At 30.3% G+C, this 27,169-nt stretch overlaps 1 protein-coding gene across 3 annotated transcripts in view; it reads left to right on the top strand.

Moving 5' to 3' along the window:
• Positions 1–16,491, top strand: part of LOC111708103 (lachesin) — a 38,451-nt gene extending 21,960 nt beyond the window's left edge. For 2 of the 3 annotated variants that reach the window (XM_023481368.1, XM_023481367.1), the window contains 11 exons: positions 790–850; positions 2,580–2,730; positions 3,811–3,908; positions 6,088–6,192; positions 8,073–8,142; positions 9,629–9,756; positions 10,756–10,844; positions 14,335–14,398; positions 14,694–14,757; positions 15,471–15,518; positions 16,280–16,491. In XM_023481368.1, the coding sequence (XP_023337136.1) occupies positions 790–850; positions 2,580–2,730; positions 3,811–3,908; positions 6,088–6,192; positions 8,073–8,142; positions 9,629–9,756; positions 10,756–10,844; positions 14,335–14,398; positions 14,694–14,757; positions 15,471–15,518; positions 16,280–16,422 (1,021 nt within the window). In that variant the 3' untranslated portion in view covers positions 16,423–16,491. The remainder of the gene's footprint in view (positions 1–789; positions 851–2,579; positions 2,731–3,810; positions 3,909–6,087; positions 6,193–8,072; positions 8,143–9,628; positions 9,757–10,755; positions 10,845–14,334; positions 14,399–14,693; positions 14,758–15,470; positions 15,519–16,279) is intronic. The other variant, XM_023481369.1, reaches the window with a different exon arrangement.
• The last annotated feature ends 10,678 nt before the right edge of the window (positions 16,492–27,169 follow it).

The following is a 27,169-nucleotide window of genomic DNA, read 5'->3' as shown; positions in this document are numbered from 1 at the left end:
ATTAGTGGTTCTTTCCTCAATCCATCCAATCTAATAATTATCTCTACAATATATGTGCATATGTTTTGGGGTTGTTATAAATGTTATCTAAATTATCACAGTTTTCTTTCAAGTGTACATCTTTCTTATTATTTTTCTTATATATATATATATGTGTGTGCCATGCATCTTGTTTTGTTTTGAACACATCTACAGAGTCATTTGTCATTTCCTTCACTAATGCTTTCTGTTAATAATGTCTATCTTCAAGTTTCATGTTGTCCTGCAATAAAGTTTATCTTCAAGTTTGATGTTGTCCTGTAATGATACTATTTAAGTTTGATGTTGTCCTGCAATAATGTGTATCTTCAAGTTTGATGTTGTCCTGTAATAATAGTAATTAAGTTTGTTGTTGTCCTGTAATAATATTTTTTAAGTTTGTTGTTGCCCTGTAATAATAGTATTTAAGTTTGTTGTTGTCCTGTAATAAAATTGTTTAAGTTTGATGTTGTCCTGTAATAATGTTTATCTTCAAGTTTGATGTTGTCCTATACTAATGTTTATCTTCAAGTTTGATGTTTTCTTATAATAATATTTATTTTAAAGACTGATTTTGTCCTGTAATAAAATTATCTTCAAGTTTGATGTTGTCCTATAATAAAATTATCTTCAAGTTTGATGTTGTCCTGTAATAAAATTATATTCAAGTTTGATGTTGTCCTATAATAAAATTATATTCAAGTTTGATGTTGTCCTGTAATAAAATTATATTCAAGTTTGATGTTGTCCTGTAATAAAATTATATTCAAGTTTGATGTTGTCCTGTAATGCCTCTGGGTTTCCTGAACCTCGAATAACCTGGCAGAGACAGGTCAGTTTTCTCTTTTATAAATCTAAGAATGATATTATTTGAATATATAAAACTACATTGTTTTAAACTACAAATATTTCGGTTTAAATGGAATATGTTATAGTGGTAGAATATAAAAACATACATTATACATCCTATAGCATGAAATATTAACGTATTAAAAACCAAAATGTTTTTTGGTAATATAGCATATACAATATAAAATATACATCTTAACATTTCCTAACCTTAACGACACTATTTTTAAACAAAAATCTTTTGTTACCTTCTTTTCTGTTTCACATTTCATAAACAATTTTTTTTCAAAAAAAGGGGTTTGACCTTTTTAAAATTAAAAATGTCGCATTAAAACCTGTTTTATTTAAGTAATTTTCGGCGATTTTAGCCTTTTCAAGGGTTATTTTGAAAGTAATGTTTTTGTTTTTATTCGAAATTTCATCCAACAAAATTGTGATAAACATGATTTCTTCCACAAATGTTTAAGGATTTAAAATCACAAAGTGCAATTTTAGTTATATGTAACTCTCTATAGAGACATCTAAAATTTCTTTTTTAACATAAAATTGACAAATTTATATTAAAAAATATAAACTCAAACTTTAAAGTATTCATGTTTCATGCCATATATACTGTGCAAAAGTATATAGAACTTCGAGTATAATTACTAGAATTTAATACTGTATTAACATTTACTCATTTTTTATTTTTTGCAAAGTATTTAGACCCAACTGCACTTAAAAGGAAAATCAAGACTCAAAGGAATTGAGTCTTTGTCACAAAATCTGATTTTCTAATACCTATAGCTTTGCAATCCAATTTCGTAGACCTTAGATATTTCAAACTATGAATTCTGTTCAAATAGTTTAAATTTGAAATATAAAGGGTTTTCACCATCAGGTTGCCAAGATATAAGGATTAGAAAATAAAGGTTTGTGGCAAAAACTCAATTCTTTTGTCCTCGAACTTCAGAAATGCTAATCTTATTATTGCTAAATAAAACAAATAAGAAATACTGTTGCTATGTATTTTCTTGTATTGGTAAAAATTCTGTAACGTGTATTTTATTGTAAATTGTAATTTATTGTAAATTGTATTTTATTGTAAATTGTATTTTATTGTAAATTGTATTTTATTGTAAATTATAATCCATTTTCTATATTCGACTTTTTCCAAGTACTATTATTTTATCAGTGAAGACTGTAGGTTAGATAGAACCTAATTATTTTTTGATTAAAAATACTTTCCCCCCGCCAGGGTATTAAATCTTTCCATTATACGATGCAGTGTACAGTGTTCACCAAAAAAATCTTTTAGAATAAAGATCTTGGCTTCTTGAAAGTTGATAAATATAAAATCATAGCCTTCACATTTACAAAGTAACTTATACATATTAATACATTAAAAACATAACACTTTCAATTCTGATGTTGTATACCTTTGACATTTCACTCAATAACTGCTGCTGGATCGAATTTAAAGATTAAGATTTCAGAGGTTTACACCAACAGGGTGCAAAATTAATATAGTTTCTGCTTGCCAAAAAGCTGAATGTCGTGTAAATAAAGATGTACTTGTCTCAGTTATTATGTTTGTAATAGTAAATATTACAAGCAACATTAAAACTTCATAAAATGTTCTTTAACCCGTTTAAACATTAACCACAGTAATGTATTTTCATTTACAATTTACATTGTACAAATCCATTGTTCTTTAAATTATTTTTTTTCAGCATCAGATGCTGCCTAGCGGAGAGAAAATACTCAATAATACCTTCCTCAAGTTTGAACATGTACAACGGTCTGACAGCGGTACATATATATGTACTGCAAATAATGGAGTTGGACCTCCTGTACAAGAAACAATATCTGTAAATGTTATTTGTAAGTATTAATTTTAGCAGGGGGAAGAGGGGAGGTGTTATCTGTCAAGAGACCCCTTCAAAAGTTACAAGCCTTATTCATAACGGTGCCTTTATATGATCTTCATGTGTGAAACATAAAGGAAAGAATCGGAAAACAATCAACGGAAAATAATTTGTTTAAAAAATATTTAACATTTTTAAATTGAAAAAGTATCGAACATATAACTCTTAAAATAATGGTTCACTTTAAAAGGAGTGTTCGCGAAAAATGAAAGGGGGTACAGGCTAAATGCGATAAAAAAACGCTTTTGATCGCTACTAATCTTACTTCTATTTGTCGCGTCTATAAGGAGAAAAATGTTAAAGACGTCTCATACCGGATAACTTAGCGACAATACAAATTGAGAAAATTGCAACATACGACTTAGACCGTACAAAAATCTATTTAATTTCAAACAAATCATTCAGATATTACAACCTATAGTCATGATTATCTTTCGCCACATTAGTAATAGTTTATATTTTATAATATTTTTTAATTATTTTTATTTTATTTTTTTTTGAAAACATTTTTAACGGATTTCGAAAAATGTGAGTGGTGCGCGGCATTCTTTGATAGTTGCGCAAGCGACACGAGACATAATCAAATTCAAAACAAATTAATTAAAAAATATTATAAAATATAAACTATATACAAATGTGGCGAAAGATAATCGATGGCTATAGGTTGTAATATCTGAATGATTTGTTTCAATTCAAATTGATTTTTTACGGTTTAAATAGCATGCACGGTCCCTTTTCCGTGAAAACCTACGGATACCTGAACCACACACATACAAAGTGTAATATATTAGGACTTAGGAGAGGAAAACTGAATATTGTTATTAATGGTAAAGATATTCCGTAATATGTAGAAATAATAATATACAGTCGGGNCAAGTTTATGTAAACAGTTTTTTATCACAAAGGAACTGAGTTTTTGCCACTAAACCTACTTCTCTAATCCCTTTATTTTGCCTCGTGATTGTTCTAAGATTAGGGATCAGAAAAATCTGAGTTTGTGGCAAAGACTGAATTCATTTATAAAGATTAATTTTAGACTCTCCAGAGATAGATGTTGATAAACGTTGGGTTCATGGCGGGGTTGGTTACGAAGCTGTTATATCTTGTTTGGTTTACGGAGATCCAGAACCACAGGTCAGAATACTTATATCTTGTTTGGTTTACGAAAATCCAGAACCACAAGTCAGAATACTTATATCTTGTTTGGTTTACGGAAATCCAGAACCACAGGTCAGAATACTTTTATCTTGTTTGGTTTACGGAAATCCAGAACCACAGGTCAAAATACTTATATCTTGTTTGGTTTACGGAGATACAGAACCACGGGTCAGAATTCTTCAAACCCGTACCTGCACGGAAAATGGTCATCAATAAAGAACCTCCGACCCCCCCCTCCCCCCACCGCCGGCTAACCTCTTAAATGTGTCCCTCTTTCTAGAACCTAGAAAACTATAAAAAACACTTTACAGAAGTTATATAGTTGATTGGTTCGTTTTATGAACTGAATGGAAATTTTGAAGATCTGTTAACAGAGCATTGTTCAAAAATTGTAACAAAAAGTAAGCAATTCATAATGGATTGGTCTTTGAATGCCGTATTTAAAATGACCTGATTACTAACTAATAATTAAATAAGATTACTTATTTTCGATGATAAGAGTCAATTTTTATTTTCTCGACCTGTTCCTAAACAACTACTGTAGACTTTTGTTTAAATTAAATAATTAAAAAAAACCGATTCTGAAAACGTACCCACCCAAATTCATGATTTTTAACGTCGACTTTGCGCTCAAACTCCGTAAATATACGCCGAAGAAATGTATAAATGTTTTATATGTCTCAAACGAATCCTAAAAAACTTGTCCACAATACTACATACTCAGTTCAACCACCATACATTGCCGGTCACTCCCTTTCACCCAAAAGTTGGAAATATCACAGGTTTAAACCATCAGGTTCCAAATATGTAGATATTAGAAAAGTTTAGTTTCACATCCTTTATGAATAACAATCCCTTTCCTCTACTTTAAACCCGTAAAAAACCATGTTTTCTCTGTTGATTTTGGAAACATGTCTCGTATTCTTGTTATTTCTTTCTTGGAAGCCATTGGTTGACAAACAAGTGAAATTCTAGAGTGCAGGTATGAAATAAAAATACTGATTAGGGTTTCCCACGAAAATGCGGTAAAGGGGAAGTACGCTTGATTTTTGGTAAAACATTCACCAAATTACAAATTGTCATGTACTTTGTACGCCAACTGTACTTTGTACGCCAACTGTACTTTGTACGCCAACTGTACTTTGTACGCCAACTGTAATAATCATAAGATTCGGTGATGGTGATGGACCAAACCTCTATAGAGTAAAAAAAGTAGATGTTAGTTCCACATTAACACAAAGTTATTGAAAAACAATATACAAAATTCATTATCTATATAATACAGCTGTTCGATCGCATAAATATATTATTTGTGTGTTAGCTATAGCTGGCCAAACGGCTTAATCGAATGGGCTGACATTTTTTGAGGGAACCCTTGGGTACCTCTGGAATAACAAAAATTCTATATTTTTGTTCAAAAATCTAATTTTTTTAAATAGATTTTTTCTCTCAAAAATCGATTAAAAACATTCGATTATTAAAATTCAAAGGGCAACGCCGGGCTCTTCAGATAGTTTTGTTTAAAAATTTCCATTTTTGCGTTTCTCTGTAAACTTTTAAAGTATTGTTTCGTGTTCTCAGCATGGAACATCTTTAAACCAGTGTTCCATGATTAATATTCTCTGGAACACCTTTAAACCATTGTTCCATAATTAGTATTCTCTGGAACACCTTTAAACCATTATTTCATGTTTCGGGTTCTCTGGAACACCTTTAAACCATTGTTTCATGTTTAGGGTTCTCTGGAACACCTCTATACCATTGTTTCATGTTTAGGGTTCTCTGGAACAAATTTAAACCATTGTTTCATGTTTAGGGTTTTCTAAAAAACATTTCATCCATTTTTCCATCTTTAGGTTTCTTTGACGCAACTTTAAACTATTGTTCTATGTTTAGGTTTCATTTGGAACACATTTAAAACATTGTTCCATGTTTAGGGTTCGCTGGAACACCTTAAAACCATTGTTCCATGTTTAGGGTTCGCTGGAACACCTTAAAACCATTGTTCTATGATTAGATTACTCTAGAACGCAGTAAGACCATAATTTAACATGTAGAAACTCATTTGAACCATTGTGCCATGTTTAAGATTCTCTAAAACACCTTTAAACCATTGTTCCATTGTCAGATTTCCTTCTAACACCTTTATGTTTAGGTTCTCTGGTACAGGAACACTATGCTACTGGACAGGAACGAGAAGAGGTTAATGGAACAGTATGGACAGAGACACCGTCTGGTTATCACAGATATGGGACTAGAGGTAAACAAACAAATTAAACACATTGGACCAATTTAAACAAATTATACAAATTGAACCAAAATTAAACAAATTAAACATATTGGACCAAAATTAAACAAATTAATCACATTGAACCAAAATTAAACAAATTGAACCAAAATTTAACAAATTAAACAAATTGAACCAAAATTAAACAAATTAAACAAATTGAACCAAAATTAAACAAATTAAACACATTGGACCAAAATTAAACAAATTAAACACATTGAACCAAAATTAAAGAAATTGAACCAAAATTAAACAAATTGAACCAACATTAAACAAATTAAACAAATTGAACCAAAATTAAACAAATTAAACAAATTGAACCAAAATTAAACAAATTAAACAAATTGAACCAAAATTGAACAAATTAATCAAATTGAACCAAAATTAAACAAATTAATCAAATTGAACCAAAATTAAACAAATTAAATAAATTGAACCAAAATTAAACAAATTAAACAAATTGAACCAAAATTAAACAAATTAACAAATTGAATCAAAATTAAACAAATTAAACAAATTGGACCAAAATAAAACAAAATAACAAATTGAATCAAAATTAAAAGTAGGTTTACCGTTTTTGGTAACAGCATTTTTTCGTATGGTCATTTCTATTGATGAAATTACAAGCTTCTTTTTTGTAAAAGTTGTGAGTAAATATTTTTGAAACATTAGAAATCCCGGCGAAGTGCAAAAAAAAACACATACAATTACTAAATATACTTCATTTACGTCAATAGTGAAAAACCTGTTTCGTATGGTAAATTCCTCCGCAATTAATAATAATAGAATTCCAAAGTTTCTTTTTTTATATAATTATATGGTCGCGAGCAAATATTTTTGAAAAAAATACCAAATTGATTCTTTCATTATAACTCACCCTAAATATTCTTCTTACGTCAAATTTTAGCGAAAACCTTTTCAATAATTGTGGTAAAAAAATCTTGCATACAAAAAAATGGGAGGGGGGGGGGATATCTAAATTAAATACACAGTACACACCCCTGGACAAGAAAATAACATTCTAGCACGAAACAATTAGCTCTCTATTTCTTAATACATTTTAGCATGCCGTACTTGAGTTGGTAAAGTGTATTCACAAGAACTGTTTTAAAGAATTCAGATTTTACAAAAAAACAATTACAAAGTTTTGCATCTACTAAATATTGGAATTTGAGAGTGAATATGCTTCTACACACATACATTTATCTTCAAACTTATCTCATATAACTTTTAATATGCTGTGATCATAATTTTACAAAGCACACTGTTGTAAAACCTAGAATATTTTGTTCTTTATATAAACTAACGAAAACATTTCTGCACATAAACATCTTATTCGAAATTATGAACAAAACATTCAAGATTTCGAACACACTTTAAAATTTGTGTCATTCTGTTCGTATACACGAACTAAATATTGATTATTTCGAAACGCGCAATTGGGTCAGTTCCATAGCCAAGGCTATAATGCAAGGAAAGTTATTTCAGAGGTGTACGCATCTTTTTTACTACAGGGTACTGTCTCTGGGCAGTAATGTAAACACTAGACTGACATGGGGCATGGGATCCATCTTTCACATATAAAATCAATACGATATTCTGGTCATAAGAAACTATTATGTAAATTATTAAAATTATTATAATTTAATGCTTTTAACCTCCTCGGATACTAAGCGAACACTAATGCATCTATTCTTGTTTACAAAGTCCGCCCAGAGAAAACTGGTTTCAATATGTACTCAGAGTATACGCAACTGCAATTAACTTTCCTTGCATTTCAACCTTGCGTATAAAAAACAAATTGCACAAGATGTTTTAGAATGTTATAGAAGGTAACCTTTGTGAATGTTCAGGATTTTGGAAACTATTCTTGTTCTGCCGAAAATGAACTAGGAAAATCAAGAGGATTTATTCAACTATCAGGTAAAATCAAGAGGATTTATTCAACTGTCAGGTAAAATCAAGAGGATTTATTTAACTGTCATGTAAAATCAAAAGGATTTATTAAACTGTCAGGTAAAATCAAAAGGATTTATTAAACTGTCAGGTAAAATCAAGAGGATTTATTCAACTATCAGGTAAAATCAAGGGGATTTATTAAACTGTCAGGTAAAATCAAGAGGATTTATTCAACTGTCAGGTAAAATCAAGAGGATTTATTAAACTGTCGGGTAAAATCAAAAGGATTTATTAAACTGTCAGGTAAAATCAAAAAGATTTATTAAACTGTCAGGTAAAATCAAGAGGATTTATTTAACTGTCATGTAAAATCAAGAGGATTTATTAAACTGTCAGGTAAAATCAAAAGGATTTATTAAACTGTCAGGTCAAATAAAGAGGATTTATTAAACTGTCAGGTAAAATCAAGGGGATTTATTAAACTGTCAGGTAAAATCAAGAGGATTGATTAAACTGTCAGGTAAAATCAAGAAAGTTTTTATTGCAGTAATTATACTAAACTTATTAAAAGTTTTTTGAAAAGCTCGGATCGAAAATAAACCTTTTCAATTTTTCTACCTTTCGGGATAACTATGAAGCTGTGTAACCAAAGCCTAGAGACAAAGGTTAAGATTGTACTAGCACTCTCAGTTTTGACACTATCACCGTGAAATTTTGTGACTTTAAATGAATAGAAATTTAAAGGATTCAAATTTTTTTTTTTAATGCATAGAGTATGGTACAGGGCGGTAAAAAGTCTGGTTTGTGACTAAAGCTATAGATCTAAAAACTATATGTTTGAAAAGCCCTTGAACAATAGATATAGAAACATGTGTAACACTTTGATTTTTGTTTTAAACAAAATGAAATATTTTTTACATTTTTTTGAACCCTTTTTTGGCATTTTTTTCAACCCTCCCTAGCACCCAAATTATTAAAGTTATCGATCTAATTTATTTTTCAATGAGCATGCCTTGAAAAATGGGGCTATGAACATTCATTTCAACCCCATTCCTGCTCTCACTATAAGGCCTTTTTCTAGGTGGGGGACATGGGACAATCCCCCGGCTACACATATATTCAGACCCCCCAGCCTTTATAGGGTTAAATTTAACCTAATTTAGGAAAAATATGGTTATTTGACTGATTTAAACCTATTAAAGGAGGAAGATATCGTCTGTTTTCAAGCTTTAAAAGTATTTAATTCTAAGTATAACAAATTAAAAAGAGAAAATATTGCAAACTGTCAAGTTCCTTAGCCGATTTCATAGAAAAATCTTAATTGAAAATTCTCAATTTTCAGCAAGAAAAACGAGAATATCTCCATAATTTTGGTCGAACAAAGGTTTTAGAGATGTAATTTAAAACAACCGATCAAAATTGTAATATACTTGAACACCGAGTTTGTTTCTATTCCATGAATTATTTTAGTTTAATTAACAACACACGATGTTAATTCTTGTTCTACTAGGTGAACCCAACATGGCGGTTGTACTGAGCAGTTCCCACGGGATGTTCAGCGACAAGTTTAATCTAACTTGGAGCGTGGAGAGCTTTGCTCCCATTCTAGGAAACAGAATCATGTACAGGAAGTTTATGGTAAGATTTATAGGCAGCCTCTAAGTAACCAGGAAACATGTAAATTGATTGAACTTCGAAATAGTTTGCGGCATTCAACATAAATACCCTAGTATTTAAGAGACAATAATCACAGAATACTACGATTCATGCCATTTCCAAAATATGGTCTGCCATTTTTGTTCTTTCATTATTACCGGAGAAATGAATGATTCGTTGATAAAGAGACATTTTCATCATTTTATTTAATAAATTGAAATTCATACATGATTTAAAATAACTCTGAGATCTTTGAGAGCAAAAACTGGCAGACCACATTTTGGAAATGGCAGCATTAGGGATATTCTGTTATTATTATTTCATAAAAAAATATTGTACTATAGAGGACGTGAGTCAGACTCTAATAAAGCGCATAAATAACTTCCAGTATATATATTTCTTATAACTTATTACTAGAGGGTTCAGAACTAGAGTCAATATCGATATCGCACGTGTAGACTGTAGAGATGATATATCAGTACTATGCCCCGTATCCGTTCTATCTCATTCTGTTGAATCTTGTGGAACTAGTTTAACGCGGCCAGGCATCGTCTTCCACAGTACCAACATCATTAAACAAGGGATCACTGTATAAAAAATATTAATTAATCAATGTTATCTTGGTTCAGATTTATTCTTTATTTTAATTGTCGAGGCGAAAGGCTCTGGTTAGACCCAGACAAAGGCAAATATTAAAGTATAAAATGTGTATTTGAAAAAACTATTTGAGACGGATTTAAAATTAGCGATCAATAAATAAAAACGATCACACAATTTCCCAACCCTTTCTTCATTCTAAGCATTACGTTAATTTAATTAAATATTAACAGTAGAACCTAGCTTAGAAAACCAAAAGTAAGGGATCCAAAACTATGATCTCCAATTAAATGAAATAGAGATCAAGGTTCTAGATTAGCAGCGCTAACAAAAATTTCGGCGTCTGTGGTGATTATGCTATTCTAATTCTGACTTATTGTTTAGTCTAGTGAGGATCCTAACTATGATACCCGGAGTAGATGGCATACAGTCCTACCACATAATGACAATTCTTTCATAGACAATAATTTCAGGTATATATATATATATATACATACACTTCAATACTGTTTGGCATAATTTTTCATCAGGTTTCTCTTTTCTTTATTTATTTATTGACTTTGCCTGATCAAGGATGCATATTTTTCTATATTTTTGTCTATCTCTTTCTAAGTGACTGACATATTTATGCATCAGAGGCAAATTAATACCGATATTTAAAGTATTTATGCATCAGAGGCAAATTAATACCGATATTTAAAGTATTTATGCATCAGAGGCAAATTAATACCGATATTTAAAGTATTGAACACTTATTAAAAAAGAAAAAAATTCAAAAGTTTCTCCATGGATGCCTTGAAAAATGTTTAAATGGTAAAATGGTTCTGCAACAATTAAATCGCAAGGTTTCGTGAAATTTTGTCTACAGTTCCTGTAAAAAGTAGGACAAACTCAAGAAGATAAATAGTCAAATAGACAAATAAACTACAAACCCTATTCTGAGATTAAACAGTTTAGAAAACAAACCATCTGCATTTTGAAAAAAATAAGAAAGAAATCATTTGTTCGTGTCGCCAGAGGTTTTTCATTTTCTGTTAGGCTATTCCAGATTCTCTTGAACTGTCATGGGTTGAGATATGGATGGAGGATTTAGAAAATTTTAAACTTTTCTCAATCTTGAAGGAAATATCAAATGTTAAACTTATGGTTTGAGCCCGGCTAGTTTGGTGTTTGATGGAACAAATTTTGTCTGAGCTTGTGTTAATACCCTTTGTGAGTTGATAGTGTAGTTTGTGTGCTTGTGTATGGGTTCAGTTTTGTTTGTTTGTATCTGTTCAGTTTAATGTGTTTGTAGTTATACAGTTTGTTTTGTTTAAATTAGTACATTTTGGTGTGTTTCTGATAGTGCCGTTTGAGGTGTTTGTTTTAGCATGGCTTAGTGAGTTCATATTGGCACAGTTTGTTGTGATTGTATTAGTATATTTTGGTGTTTTTGTATTGGAACAGTTTGGTGTGTTTGTGATAGTACCGTTTGGTGTGTTTGTATTGGTATGGTTTGGTGTATGTGTTTGGTGTTTTTAGTAAAATTTTTGTGCTTACCTTAGCACAGTCTGGTGTCTTTGTATTAGAACATTTTCAATTGCTAATTTTAGCCCAGTTTGGTGTGTTTTTACTATCTCAGTTTGGTGCGTTTGTACTATCACAGTTTGGTGTGTTTGTACTTTCACAGTTTGGTGTGTTTGTACTATCACAGTTTGGTGTGTTTGTACTATCACAGTTTGGTGTGTTTGTACTATCACAGTTTGGTGTGTTTGTACTACCACAGTTTGGTGTGTTTGTACTATCACAGTTTGGTGTGTTTGTACTATCACAGTTTGGTATGTTTGTACGATCTCAGTTTGGTGTGTTTGTACTATCACAGTTTGGTGTGTTTTTACTATTAAAAGTTTGGTGTGTTTGTACTATCTCAGTTTGGTGTGTATGTCCTATCACAGTTTGGTGTGTTTGTACTATCACAGTTTGGTGTGTTTGTACTATCATAGTTTGGTGTGTTTGTACGATCTCAGTTTGGTGTGTTTTTACTATTACAGTTTGGTGTGTTTGTACTATCTCAGTTTGGTGTGTTTGTACTATCACACTTTGGTGTGTTTTTACTATTACAGTTTGGTGTTTTTGTACCATCTCAGTTTGGTATGTTTGTACTATCACAGTTTTGTGTGTTTTTACTATCACAGTTTGGTGTGTTTGTACTATCTCAGTTTGATGTGTTTGTACTATCACAGTTTGGTATGTTAATACTATCACAGTTTGGTGTGTTTATACTATCACAGTTTGGTATGTTTATACTATCACAGTTTGGTATGTTTGCATGTGTGTGTTTGTTACAACAACTGCTTGACTAAATCTAATAAAATATTAGCGCAGTGCTTAACATCAACTAAGAGGGTTAAATTAAATTCTAGAAAAACTGGGTTAAACAAAAGAATTAATCTATTAGAACAATTCTCTTCCAGTAAACTTAATTAGTGACTGGATCTTTTAGTTCTTTTTCATTCCGGAACTTTTGCTTTTTTTCAACAAAGAAACTTTTTCAACTGGTTTTCTACATAATATTTGTATTGTTGGGGAAATAAATAAAGTTTCCTTTATCGTCCTAACCAGTATACATACAAGCTTATTATATCATTTTTCTTTGATTATTTTTATACAGTTTTGTAATAAACCTTCACTCTGTTGTTGTGGATCTATGATTTCTGATAAATTAAGACAGCCAAGGTTTATCAAATCAGAGGTTTACACTTTCAGGTTGCAGTTTGAAACTTTGATTTCCATGACAAAAAAGTGAGCTTTTGCCACAAACTCAAATTCTCTCATACCTATATATGTTTGCAACCTGATTTTGTTAAGCTTTGATATTTTAATAGGGATATAGGGATTAGACAATTCACATTTCAACTGGGGTGTTATGAATGTTAGGATGTTTACCACCTTCTTGAAAAATAAAATCCAACAAATATTAATCTGATTTATACATCAAATACATAATTAATAGTATTATGTTTTCAAATGTCAAAAATATAACTTTCCCCCTTTCATTCATTTCAAGTTTTTCATTCAAAGACTTTTATGTTTACATTGTGCACAATAGAATAAAAAATATATTAATTGAAAAATGTATTTTATTCAAATATAAAATCTTTTAAATTTGAAAATTAAATTAAACCAGATTTACAAGAACATTGTATTAGTTTAAAATGTTTATAACACAAATTTTAAAGCTTTTGTTTAATTTTAAAAGTTAGGTATATAAACTCTTAACACTTAAAAGCTCTGTTGTTATAAGTTTAACTAATCCTCCATTAAAAGCTCTGTTGTTATAAGTTTAACTAATCCTCCATTAAAAGCTCTGTTGTTATAAGTTTAAGTAATCATCCATTAAAAACTCTGATGTTATAAGTTTAAGTAATCATCCATTAAAAACTCTATTGTTATAAGTTTAAGTAATCCTTCATTAAAAACTCTGCTGTTATAAGTTTAAGTAATCCTCCATTAAAAACTCTGTTGTTATAAGTTTAAGTAATCCTCCATTAAAAACTCTCTTGTTATAAGTTTAAGTAATCCTCCATTAAAAGCTCTGTTGTTATAAGTTTAAGTAATCATCCATTAAAAACTCTGATGTCATAAGTTTAAGTAATCATCCATTAAAAACTCTCTTGTTGTAAGTTTAAGTAATCCTCCATTAAAAACTCTGTTGTTATAAGTTTAAGTAATCATCCATTAAAAACTCTCTTGTTATAAGTTTAAGTAATCCTCTATTAAAAACTCTGTTGTTATAAGTTTAAGTAATCCTCCATTAAAAACTCTATTGTTATATTTAATGTGATGGAACTATATATCGTCTCACACGCTTTGTGTTGTGTTTTTGCTATCGCGTACCAAACTCCCTTTTAAGATCACTGCGAAGATATGAACTAGATACAGGTTACAGAACAATCAAAACTACATTTAATTTTCTTTTTACAGGCACGAGTTCAGTTATCTATACTTTGCGCTGGAACCAAATACAAAATATGAAACCTTAATACAGGTTCGATCAAACCAGTATTTTGTATTTTATTTGTCAAAATAAACTAAAAAGTATTTGTTAAATTAGTCGGATGCTTATTAAATTTAATCTGAAATAAAATCTTTTCTTGATTTTATAAAATTTTTCAGAAACCATTTATTATACTGTAAAAACAATTTTTACTCATAAATTTGAGAAGGAAAGGTTTTTGAAAGATAATTTTTAGAATGCAAAATTGCATTTCATCAGAGAGAGACATTGCATTATGGATATTACCTATGATCCCTGATACAAAATAATATTAAATTATATAAAGGCAAGGAATGAGCACGGTTGGGGGAAATATTCGGAGATGTTTCTTTTTTCCACGAGGGCAGCAGGTAAACAACAATTATAATAATAATAATATTCATAAAGACGACAACATTAGTAAAACAATTTAATTCCGATAAAAACAATAATTAAAACAGCAATAAACAAATCAATATTAACAGCAATAACTGTAACAACAATAAAAACAATGACCAACAAAAATAGAATAATGACAACTGCAATAACAAAAATGCAACAGTAATTACAACAGCAATAAAACAACAGTTAAATCAAAGATAATAACAGGAAAACAAAAAAGATAATAACAAGAAAACAACAAAGATAATAACAAGAAAACAACAAAGATAATAACAAGAAAACAACAAAGATAATAACATGAAAACAACAAAGATAAGTTAATAACGAAAACAAGAAATACAAAGATAAGTTAATAACGAAAACAAGAAATACAAAGATTACGACAACACTAATGAAAACAAGAAAAATAAATCAAAAATGATGTCAACAAATAAGCAATAAACACAAAATAGCCTTGGTTCAGGGTGTTTATTTATCTTAAAAGTAATTGCATTATGGGTTTAAATTACTCTTTTCCATAGCATAAATATTAATTTTCAATTATCTTAAAGCTAATGAAAATTAAATATTTCTTGAAATATGGAGAAAATAAGACGTTAGTTAGCATTTCCTCCTTTATTTCTTCTAATTTCTAATAAAATGATTTTACATTATTAAAAAAGAAAAAAAACTTTGTTTTCAGACGATGTTCCGAAGGAACTTCCTGTGGAGTCCATTGATTTGGGATCAGGTAATAGATTAAAACATTAATTTAGGGTGAAGTGATTGATTTAAAAATCGATTTGTAATCAAGTGATGTTAAAACATTTGGGATCAGGTTATAGATCAAACCATTGATTTGAAATCAGGTTATAGATCAAACCATTGATTTGGGATCAGGTTATAGATCAAACCATTGATTTGGGATTAGGTTTTAGATTAAAACATTGATTTGGGATAAACAAATCTAACGTTTTCGATTCCACTTCTCACGGGGACTATGAATGCAGTTTATATTAATTCTTAAAAACTTCATATCTATATATAAAAGTGGCATATAATATAAATAGAATGGGAAATTTAAAAAATACTTGTCGGTTAACTTAAAAACTATTATTTATCAGTTGTTGTGGAAAATATTTAAAAATTACATGGTAGATTTCTAAATTAATATGAAAACCACGTGTTGTTAAATTAATATGAAAACCACGTGTTGTTAAAACCCAAACTGCTCTTTATTTCAAATATTTTTGAATTTTAAAATCTCTTGAACACATTTACATTTAATACTAGCTGAATATAGGTCAGTTAGCTGGCCCAGTACTATCTTAATCCAAGCACAGAATTCAAATGGCCATTAGGCTTTAGATAAAGAAGAGAAAAAGACAAAATACACAAGATCAGACATTTTCAAGAAATATTCTAAATTCTTGAGAACAATCCATGTCAACAAACTGAATAATAAAATAAGTAACTTTAATTCATAAATTTACACGTTTAATCTTTTTTTAGTTTCAGATAACAACTGGAGTACAATTGGAGAAATGGGACTAAAATCCTCGTCATCATTCATCCAAACCCACTCTCTCATCCAACTCATTAGTTACATCTGTTCATCCCTTCTCATTCTCAGCTCAGTAACAATTCTCATCTAAATATATATTCAAGAAGTTTATAATTGTTAATCGTCAGATTCTTCTGTGTCAATAAAACGTATTCTTTTATTCATGAAATGTAGACCGGAGTATACAGTGGTCTTCAAAAAATACAACGAGGATTTAGAATGATGTAAGATAATGTTCAAAGTTGGTTTGAGGTTTTGATTCCGTTGTATTGTATTCATGAGGCCATTGCACTGTAAAAAAAAGTTTTTGGCATATATAAGTAGTCTGAAATAGTAGCTTCCGAAGTTCCAATTGACCATTAAATTGTCATTTAAAGTTGGTAATAAAACATTAGTTAAGATTTTACCGCTATTATATTAAAAACATTTGTGTTACCTGGGAAAACGGAAATTTTATATAATTATACCTTGACATGTAATTATAAACATAAAATCTCGTGGGGTGATTCTTTTTATCAAACTAATTTGTGTTAGTTTGTACATTTGCCTAAAGAACATCCAGAGATTACACTTTTGTTAAGTTACAGTTGAAAATATTATATATTAAGTATTCCAATTCTAAACTGTACAGTTTTAAATACATGTATACATTCATGGCAAGTTCTACAAGTAAATGCATTATAATAAATCTAATTTGTTAAAAGAAAACCTTGTGTTTATTGTAAATAAATGTCCATTTGAAATTAATAAAATATTTCAATCTTCTTTAGATTTAAATTTGACAATGTACTAGCTATGCGAATGTTTATTTTTCTTTTTAATGAAACTTAACAAAAGTGGTTTTCATCTTTTGACTATAAACAGTGGTAAAAGAATAATACAATCATTTTATTGGACTACTGGTTAATTTTAAAGCTAATTTTGATTAGTTATTAATTTATCCAGTTTTTTAGCGACATTTTAAACGCTTTTTATCTCAGAACAATAAAAACTAAAAGTCAATTTTCATATCACCTCACTTTAAAAATAGCTGTCTGTAACCGATATCTAATCTTTATGTAACTACTATTTTCTTGTCGAACCAAATAATTGTTATAGTTTCTCAAATCTGTTTTTTTTTTAATTATCAGCTCTTGATTCACAATTCTCTATACTTGTACTTGTGAACATAAACAGAAGCAACCAGTTAAAAATAACAATGCTTCTAGTAACAAATGAATTAATAGGTGTTGAATACATTTGAAAGAGCATTTAAACATATGATTGTACAAAACATTTGAATTAACCACGTTTAAGCATATTAACTACTTGATAAATGTAAATAACTGTTAAAATGTCATTATATATGTATGTTGTGATTAAAAGTTTTATATTTTAAATTTATTTAATAAACTCCAAAAAAATGCAGCCTTTTTATAGAAATAAGCATTTTTGGTCATTTGTTTTTAATTAATCTGAATTATGAAAATATAAATGTGAAATCCATTAAAAAGATGGAAAATTATTATTGTAACAGTTAAAATAATGGTTTCATCCATTTCTTATTAAAAGCTCCAAACCATAACTTAGTTGAGAGTTTATGACTTGAGATATTTAGTTGAACTCGGTTTGACTGGTTTAACTGCACTGATTCAAAGCTTAACTTGCTGCATGGAGGGTCACTTTCAATTATTCTTTAAAAGTGAAAGTAGAACCAGCTATACCTATTACTCATTCATAAACTCAAATCTTTTAATTATAAAATACAGAACATCATTTTTTATTCAACCAAAGATCCTGTACTTTTAAAGTTTTACAATATCAATAATATGCATAAAATATTAAGACTGGGCGGATTTGGTGGGATTGCAAGGTATTTGCCCTTGGTAGAAGTTTAAAACAATCAGCACATGTCTTGTTCAGCCTTAAATATGACAACTTTAAAGTTATAGAGTGCTTGTTTCTAGGTTTAGTTTTGGGGAAGTATTTCACGAAATAACAAGAGATAGAAATTGTGCATATTGTAATTTCATTTAAAGTTTTATTAAAATGTATAAGGTAAATCTTATTTTTTATTTCTCTACCTTTTCTATTGGAACTGTCAGCTGAATGAAAAAACTTGTACGTGTTTTCTTAGATTAAAGGATTATAGGATAGTGGGATAAATAAAAATATTATTTGCATTTTCTTTTCATATTCCTTCTGCATTTATGCTTTCATTGTATATTTTGTAAGACAAGCATTGTTCTTCTAGGTTCAGCTTATTCCAGGAGAATGGAAACATGCATCTACATAAATATATAATCTAGGGTTTTAATCTATACTGTTTAAATTTTTACAGCTTCATACTCCTCAATCAAAATATATTGTTTTCTATTTAATTAAAGAAAAAAGGCCAAATTTTAACAGAAACTCAAAATCGCACCCTATGCCTGAGAATAAAATTGCACCCTGAACCTGAGGTCAAAATCGCACCCTAAACCTGAGGACAAAATCGCATCCTAAACCTGAGGACAAAATCACACCCTAAACCTGAGGACAAAATTGCACCCTAAACCTGAGGACAAAATCGCACCCTAAACCTGAGGACAAAATCGCACCTTAAACCTGAGAACAAAATCGCACCCTAAATCTGAGAACAAAATCGCACCCTGACCCTGAGAACAAAATCGCACCCTAAACCTGAGGAAAAAATCGCACCCTTAACCTGAGAACGAAAAACTTGTGGCTGAACTCGAAATCAAGCGAACAGACTTTAAAGATGACGAATATAAAGTATTAAATCAGGTCTTAAATCCCCGAATGAAATATTTTAAATATGAAATAAAATCTACGCCTAATTGATAGCTAACATCAATAAATAGATTTCCAGCAAAGCCTAGGAATCTTCGCATTCTAAAATTTTAACACAAACATTTGGAACAAAATATAATCTTAAAAAAGTTGAACCTTTTTGATAAAGAAAATATATTTGGTAAAAAATGCTAACCAAAATATTTGGTTATATTATGTATTTATATGAACGGCAAGGCCACTATTTCTCTTAGTAATTTAAACCTATTTACAAGCAAATATTTGCTTTTTTTACAAAAGAAAATTCCTATTAAAGACCTGTAAGCGAACTGAGCTCAAGTGACTCTCAATACAAAGAGATGACAATGTCCGATTCACAACGGTACCTTTTGGCTGATAAAGGTTGTCGGACTTATTCACAATAATACACGAAAACGCTTTCAATTGTTGAACACTTTGTCTGTAGTAAATGCCCTACTTTATAAGGGTTTCTCAAACATGTATCTACCCAGGTACAACTCAATTTCTCTTAACTGTCAACTCGTTCGTTCAACTGAGGATTAATTACTCTCTCACCGTAATCATTACGGAGCAAGGTGTGTAATCTATCGTTTTGTAATAAGGACAGAGACAGGGACAGAATGGAATCAGTGTAGGTATAGGTATAGTAGTGACATACGGGATGTGGCAACTGTAAAATCCAGTGTACATAGATCCGGGGTATATATGTAATTGTAAACATCAGACAGTAAATTTTGAACAGCAGCATGAGATATTGCTCTGTGGTGAATTTTACAGCAAATGGTGCCAATGTTGATATGAGAATCCATTCTGTTTGTGAAGAATGGATATCTTTGAGCTGTTAGGAAAATATTCCAACTTTTATCTGCTCCCGTCATTTTACCCAACATCCTCACAGCAAATGAAAGAAAAAATTATTGAAATCTGCTAAACCCAAAGTGTTTTTGCCAAGATCAGCCTCAGTTACCCCTACATAGATCCTGGCAGAACATAATTATGCATCCCCTGATATCAAAGTGCTAAAGAACGTTCAAGCCCCCCTCCCCCCATAATGGCGACACTGAGATATCCTTTTCTCCTTTTACAAGTGGCCTCCTATGTCCCAGCCTCCTTGAAAAGCCCTTAAAGTACCAAAGTTTATAATCTATTTTGATTTGATTTCTAGCCCACACTTACTAACTCTTTAGAATACAGGGGACAGCTGGGGGGCAACTTTTTTCCTTATCAATGCTTAAAAACCTTATGTATTCACCATGTTTTTAGAAATTCTAAATAAAGCTAGTCTAGATTAATTGGCCTTAGAAAATTTATTCTTTTGAAGGAACGGGGTGGGGGGGTGCACTCTGCTTTTTCTCCTGCTACACTAATATCTTGATTTGTCAGCCTTTTAGGAGTAAAATTCAAGTTTTCATAAGAAGAAGTCTCTATAAAAATTAAAATTGATGATGTATGTTCAGGTGTTAGGAGTATCAGAAACGGTATTATCAATCAAATGAAAGATGTAAAACCCTGGAGTTTAGGGTTTCTGAGTTGGACAGTACAATAGCAGAGCTTGTCTGTAAAAATCTGCCTTGGGCATACTTTCCTGCTTCTTTCAACGAACTTCTGTGTTTTTTAAGTACAATCTTATCAAGAAGATTCTCACTGGTTTATATTGTCCTGAGACTGAAACACCTGGCTAAAGAAAAAACGTCTCAGAAACCAAATAATTAATAAATTTTTGATTCGAGTGTTTAGTTACAGCTTTATAATAAAATTAAGGCAGTAAATTAAAGCCTTAATACAGGATGCCGGGGAAAGAATTTTAAAATCAAGGCAACAAATTCTAAAAATATCAAATACTATTTATCAATTTGGTCTGTACTGTGTGGATATCGTTGACGCGATTTGTGACATTTGGAAAACCAAATTAAAACAAAGGATGTTAAAAAGCAGTTATTGTTCTAATGAAAGTTTATTTTTTCATCCACTGATTTGTAGCCAATATCAAATGTAGAGGATAAAGGGGAAATCCACAAAGCTGACACAAGAATAAAGGCAAAAAAAATAGGTTTAAAACGAAAAAAATCACAATTTTGTTGCTTGTTCGTTAGATACGATAATACTTTTCAAATATTTTTGTAAATATTCGTTGATGTATTATTATAACACGTGTTTTAATAAGAAACAAGGGGATTAAAGTTCTTGAGATTTATACTAAAGTAATTAGGAAATAATTTTGCTTTCCACAAATATTTGTTATTATGAACATATTGACCAGTTCATCCATTAGGAATATGCATATCGCAGTAAAAACCAGTAAAAACCAGAGTTAGAAAAATTACACAAAATACAACGAAAACCAGAAAACTATGACGTAGATAGACGACATTTAGACTTAATTTGTAGGTTTAAATAGTTCAATTAACATGAGGCCCAGCAATCACGCATTGTAAACAGAGATTTCATAAGTTACTTATAAAACTACTTGCTTACAACATCTAATACACTTAATTGTTACTTTATTGTCGTCTTCCTATTCCACAGTTTTCTGGTTCTCACTGAATTATTTCAATGAACATTCAGAGATCGGAACTCTTGTATTGTTAATTCCTTCAGAATAAAACTAATATTTTTTTTGGTAATCAAAGTTAATCCTTGCAGAATAAAACTTATCCGTATTTTTATGGTTTAACAGATAAAGTTAATTCCTTAAAGATAACTCTATAGCTAGACATAGATTCAGCCTGCTTATATCAAGTCTCATCAATTTTTAAGACAGGGTCGGCTTTGAAGTGTCACAACGCGTTCGGTTTTAATATTACCGCTCAAACTTACTTTTGCTTTTCTGTAGCCCATTACATGTACATTGTAGCACTATAAGGCTCTTCTTGTTAGCTTTGGTTTTCAAGTAGTAATTGGCAAAATTCTCATTTTTTATTTGCTTGAGAGCTTGCGACCTTTAAATGATATTGAAAAGTTTATGGAAAATTGCAAAAATACAAATATGCTGTTTTTCAAGAATTAAGCTTTTGATTTAAAGTTTCCACACAAGTTTAAGCACAGTAGATTAGCGGCCTTTCTCACAAAGTACTAAATTTAGAATTTTCTCTTTGTACAGAATAAAACAAAAACAAAAAAACATTTTTAAAATTTTACAAAATATAAAAACTTTAAACACAAATTTTATAAAATTTGATCATTCATAAACCTTTCCTGGGGCCACGTGAGGTCCCACACAAAATTTGGACAGATAGACAAGCTGAATTTATACATAGATCTATTTGATTTATAGTTCTGTATATTTTATATCTATATTTTCGACCTCCGTGTTAGTTGAAATACTACATTCAGAACCAGAAAACTGTAGAATAAGAAGGCGAGATTAATGTAATAAATTGTATATAAATTACTACTGGTATATATATTTACATAATTTCCAGGTTATACCATATTATATGATTTTATCAATATACACTATATATATGATATTCAATAATATATTGACACATATCCTGGCAGTAGAAAAAGAAGTCTGATCAAAACTTGACGGAGCTTAATCTGATACAACCTGGTATTTCTTCTCATTCACTTAAACTACATATTCTAGTATCCATACTTATCACGATTAGATATTCTAGTATCCATACTTATCACGATCAGATATTCTAGTATCTAACTTACCACTATATTAGATATTCTAGTATCCATACTTACCTTATTAGATATTCTATTTCTTGTATCCATGCTTATCACGATTAGATATTCTAGTATCTAACTTACCATTATATTAGATATTATAGTATCCATTCTTACCACCATTGGATATTACAGTATCCATACTTACCACTATTGGATATTCTAGCATCCATACTTACCAATATTGTATATTCCAGTATTTATACTTACCACCATAGGATAATCTAGTATCCATACTTCCCAATATTGTATATACCAGTATTCATACTTACCACCATAGGATAATCTAGTATCCCTACTTACCACTATTGGATATTCTAGTATCAATACTTACCACTAATGGATATTCTAGTATCCATACTTACCACTGTTGGATATATTCAATTATGTTTGTACCCCAAACTTACCACTGTTGGATATATTGTATCCTGTTTTTATTCATTCTTACCACTATTGGATATAAGGTATCCTGTTTGTATCTAAACTGACAACTTTTGGATACATTTATAAACTGTTTGTGTAAATATACTGGCGAATATAGGATAAAAGGTATACTGCATGTTTGTACCTCTAAACCGACGTATGTAGATATCCTGGTATCCTCTTTGTATCCATGTCTTAAATATATGATTCCTTAGTAGTGGCATTTTACCTTTAAAATAAATTCTGCGGCTTAGGTTTAGCCATCAAGGGTTAGTCTACAGAAACCGAATTTTAAGACAGGGTATCCGTCATGATATCCTGTATTGGAACCCAGGTTTCGTAAATGAGGTAAAACAATTTTGTAGATATGAACTTTTTTGATCGAATTAATATTTAATATGGTCAGTCCTTTTTTTTTGGTTCTTTAACCCTAAAAAGGCGGGAGGGGGGGGGGGGTCGGGGACGTTTAACGCCACACCCCTCTCTATTTGTCTGTGCCCTAGCACTCTCTTTTTTGACATCATCACCTTGGAGTTTTTTTTACTTTTCAGGAATAGTGATTAAAAGGATTTTTTGGAAAGTTTTTTTTTAATTAACATGGTAGGGTACAGGGTGTTAAAAAGGTTGTTCTTTGTTTAAAATATCTAAAATAGAATGAATTTTTTTGTGACTAAAGCAACAGATCTAAAAGCTACAACTTTATTTTTGGGTTAATTAATTAATATTGTATCTTTACAAATGTTTAGACCCCAAAGATCAAGGAAACTCGAGAGTTTCATTCGACAATACTTTCTTAAATTTTGCTTCTGAGATAAATATGATGTATGCACATGTACTGTTTATACTGTGCATACTAGGTTTATAAATATGTTTCTTAATAAAAACAGATTATCTTAAGCTTTAGTCTTCCCAAAATAAATAAATAAAAAAATACATTATTTTGTTTAGAGCATAATTATATATAATCTTCTCATGTCTAACAAAACTAATACAAACTAAATTATCATCCCAACTTTTGTTAGAAAAATACTGAAAAATACTGTCAAAACTCTAGTTTTTTTTATCCCTATATCTGTGCGACCTGTTGAGGTAGAGCTTTATATCAAGTTCCTTTGTTATTTTCACCTGGATTAGGTTCATTTATATTCCTATTTTTATACATATAGTAGAATTATAGAGATGGTCATCGATTCTGAGAAGAAACAAAAAAATTTTGTGAACGATGGCGTTGTTTAAAAAAAGGGAAGAATGACGAACGACTTGGATCGTTCAAGGAAATGAAAAACTATATTTATTTAAACGACCGACCTAACGATTTAAATAGTTCGAACAAACTTTTGAACGGTCGTTTTTTAATGAATGTACGATTTAATTGAACAAACAATTTTACTGAACGAACGAGTTTACTGAACAAACGATTTTACTGAACGATCGTTCAGTGAGAAAACCAACGAAATAAATCAAAATGAGTAGAGCACGAACGATGAACAAAAAAAAATGAAAAAAGTCGATCCTGCCGATCTCTATCGATCCCATTTTTCTACTTTCCCTCGCTTACTGCGCTCCTTTTCCTTTTTTGTCTTTGTTTTTAATTGTAACCTTCCGTTGTCTGATTGATTCGTAAACAAATTAACCTAGAAAATATTGTCAAATTAGTGACACTATCCCCCCCCCCCCTGCTTACTCAATTTCATCTTTTTTGTCTAAAAGCAAATATTTTGATCAGTTTCGGCAATCAAAAGTTCTAATCTGGTAAACTGTTGCAAGCTTTTAATTGGAAATAGGGAGCAAAGTTTTAGAGGAAAAAGTTTTGGATTTAATTACTTTTAACCTGGGAGTACTCTTACATCTTGTTCTTCTATAATGACATAATCAGGGGCCGGATTTAATCAATATGGAGTAGTAGTTGAACCGTATAAATGTAGTTGAACTACTTCCCCTCAACTTTATCCACCACAACAGATAAATGGTTCAACTAAGTCTACATAGTTTAACTACTCCTTGCAATTCATTAATCTGGGCCTGGTTACATTCTAAAATCTAGATATTTATTTTAAATCTGTTATAGTTTTACATACTGATTTCAAAGATGCAATTACATCTTAAAAAATATTACAATTTTTACATATATTACGACGTTACATGTTTACAGAACAGTTTCGAATAAACAATTTTAAGTAAATTTTGGAAATATGAATGCAGAAAGACGTTGCTAAGTTTTATATTTACGTAAACATATAATGTTATACGGAGTTTCAAACAGATTGTGTTGTGGAGACTTGGAGGAACCTCTCTAGCTCATATCCTGATTTGAACTGCTAGATCTTTCATTCAGGATTGAGGTTGCCTGTTTTGTTCAAGGTCTGGTTTACCAAGCTTGCGTTCTTTGTGTAGCCAGGGAGCCAGTGATCCGGAAATATCTGGGGTTTTTTTTACGTGGATATAGGGTTCTTTGTCTGCCGAAAGGTAAGGCTAAGTATTTTGTTTGAAGGTTAGGCGTGGAGTTTCAGAATTCATATCTTATGAGAACCCACGCTTTAAGTTACGTAACAATATATAAGCAAATTAATCAAATGAGATTTAAAGGCTTTTGATCATAAGAATTTTCTTTTTAAATTAAAAGGAATAACTCAGTAGAATTATTTTAATATTGTATGTAATCTTGAGATGTTACAACATTAATTAACATAAATTGTACTAAGTACATAGTAGATGTAAACTCGGAGATATTTAATATTGTATATAATCTTGAGATGTTNTGTATGTAATCTTGAGATGTTACAACATTATTTAACATAAATTTTACTAAGTACATAGTAAATGTAAACTCGGAAATATTTAATATTGTGTGTAATCTTGAGATGTTACAACATTATTTAACATAAATTGTACTAAGTACATAGTAGATGTAAACTCGGAAATATTTAATATTGTATATAATCTTGTGATGTTACAACATTATTAAACATAAATTGTACTAAGTACATAGTAGATGTAAACTCGGAAATAAATCTGTTATACAAGTTTCGATGAAATTTTAGGGTATTTTATTTATTGCGTGGTATTATCAGATCACACTTTCCGATAAATTAAAGTTGCAACCACCGTAAAAAAATATTACCGTGGTGCAAAAGTACTTGAATTTCGATACTTTGATACTAAGGTAGAAATAATTCCATCCTTTCTCGTTTCTCTTTTAGTGCGCGTGCTTGAAAAATATTGACGATCTTTTGCTTAATGCTGTTCAGTAGCCGGTGAAGGTACAGGTTCCAAAATCTAATATATTTAAATTATATTAAACTGTTTAAGTCTCCCTTTTGACTTTTGAGGGAGTATACAACGATAAGAAATCATTGTTTTAAAAGAGACAAAAGTTTAATTAAAACTGACAAAATACTTAGATTCGAGACAAATTAAAAAAAATATCAATTTAGAATCATTTGGAAATATGCTGTGCTCATATTTTTTATATCTGTAGACGTTTTGCTATGTCTGGAGAGCAGGATAATTTTTATTTTATTACTGTTTTTATTTTTTAACAGTATTGAGAATGGATCATAGAAACAGAAATACTAGCGGAGGAGGATTTTTACTTGAATTAGTTCTGTAACGTTTTTTCTTTTTTTTGATGGTCTCAGGTCCCTGATTTCTCCTTCTGTATTTATAGAAAAAAATAATTAAAACCAGAGTCCATGTAGGTTAACACCAATAGGTTTCCCATAAGGAAATCTATTTTTTACCGTAGTATGTATGCGGGTTAATTCCTCTCCGAGATCAGCCTTATCAGGAGCAGGTTACTCGTCCGGCCTGGTTACTTACATTCGATGTATTTCATCTTATAAGGATTCTCAGAATAATTTTAGTTATCTAAATATAAATTTGGCTTGTCTGTTTGTTTGTTTGTATCCAATAAACGTCAAAACGGCTGAACCGATCGAGCCCAA

This window comes from Eurytemora carolleeae, unplaced genomic scaffold (genome assembly GCF_000591075.1).
Source record: "Eurytemora carolleeae unplaced genomic scaffold, Eaff_2.0 scaffold851, whole genome shotgun sequence".
NCBI lineage: Eukaryota > Metazoa > Arthropoda > Copepoda > Calanoida > Temoridae > Eurytemora > Eurytemora carolleeae.
This window is presented reverse-complemented; position numbering and strand designations above follow the sequence as displayed.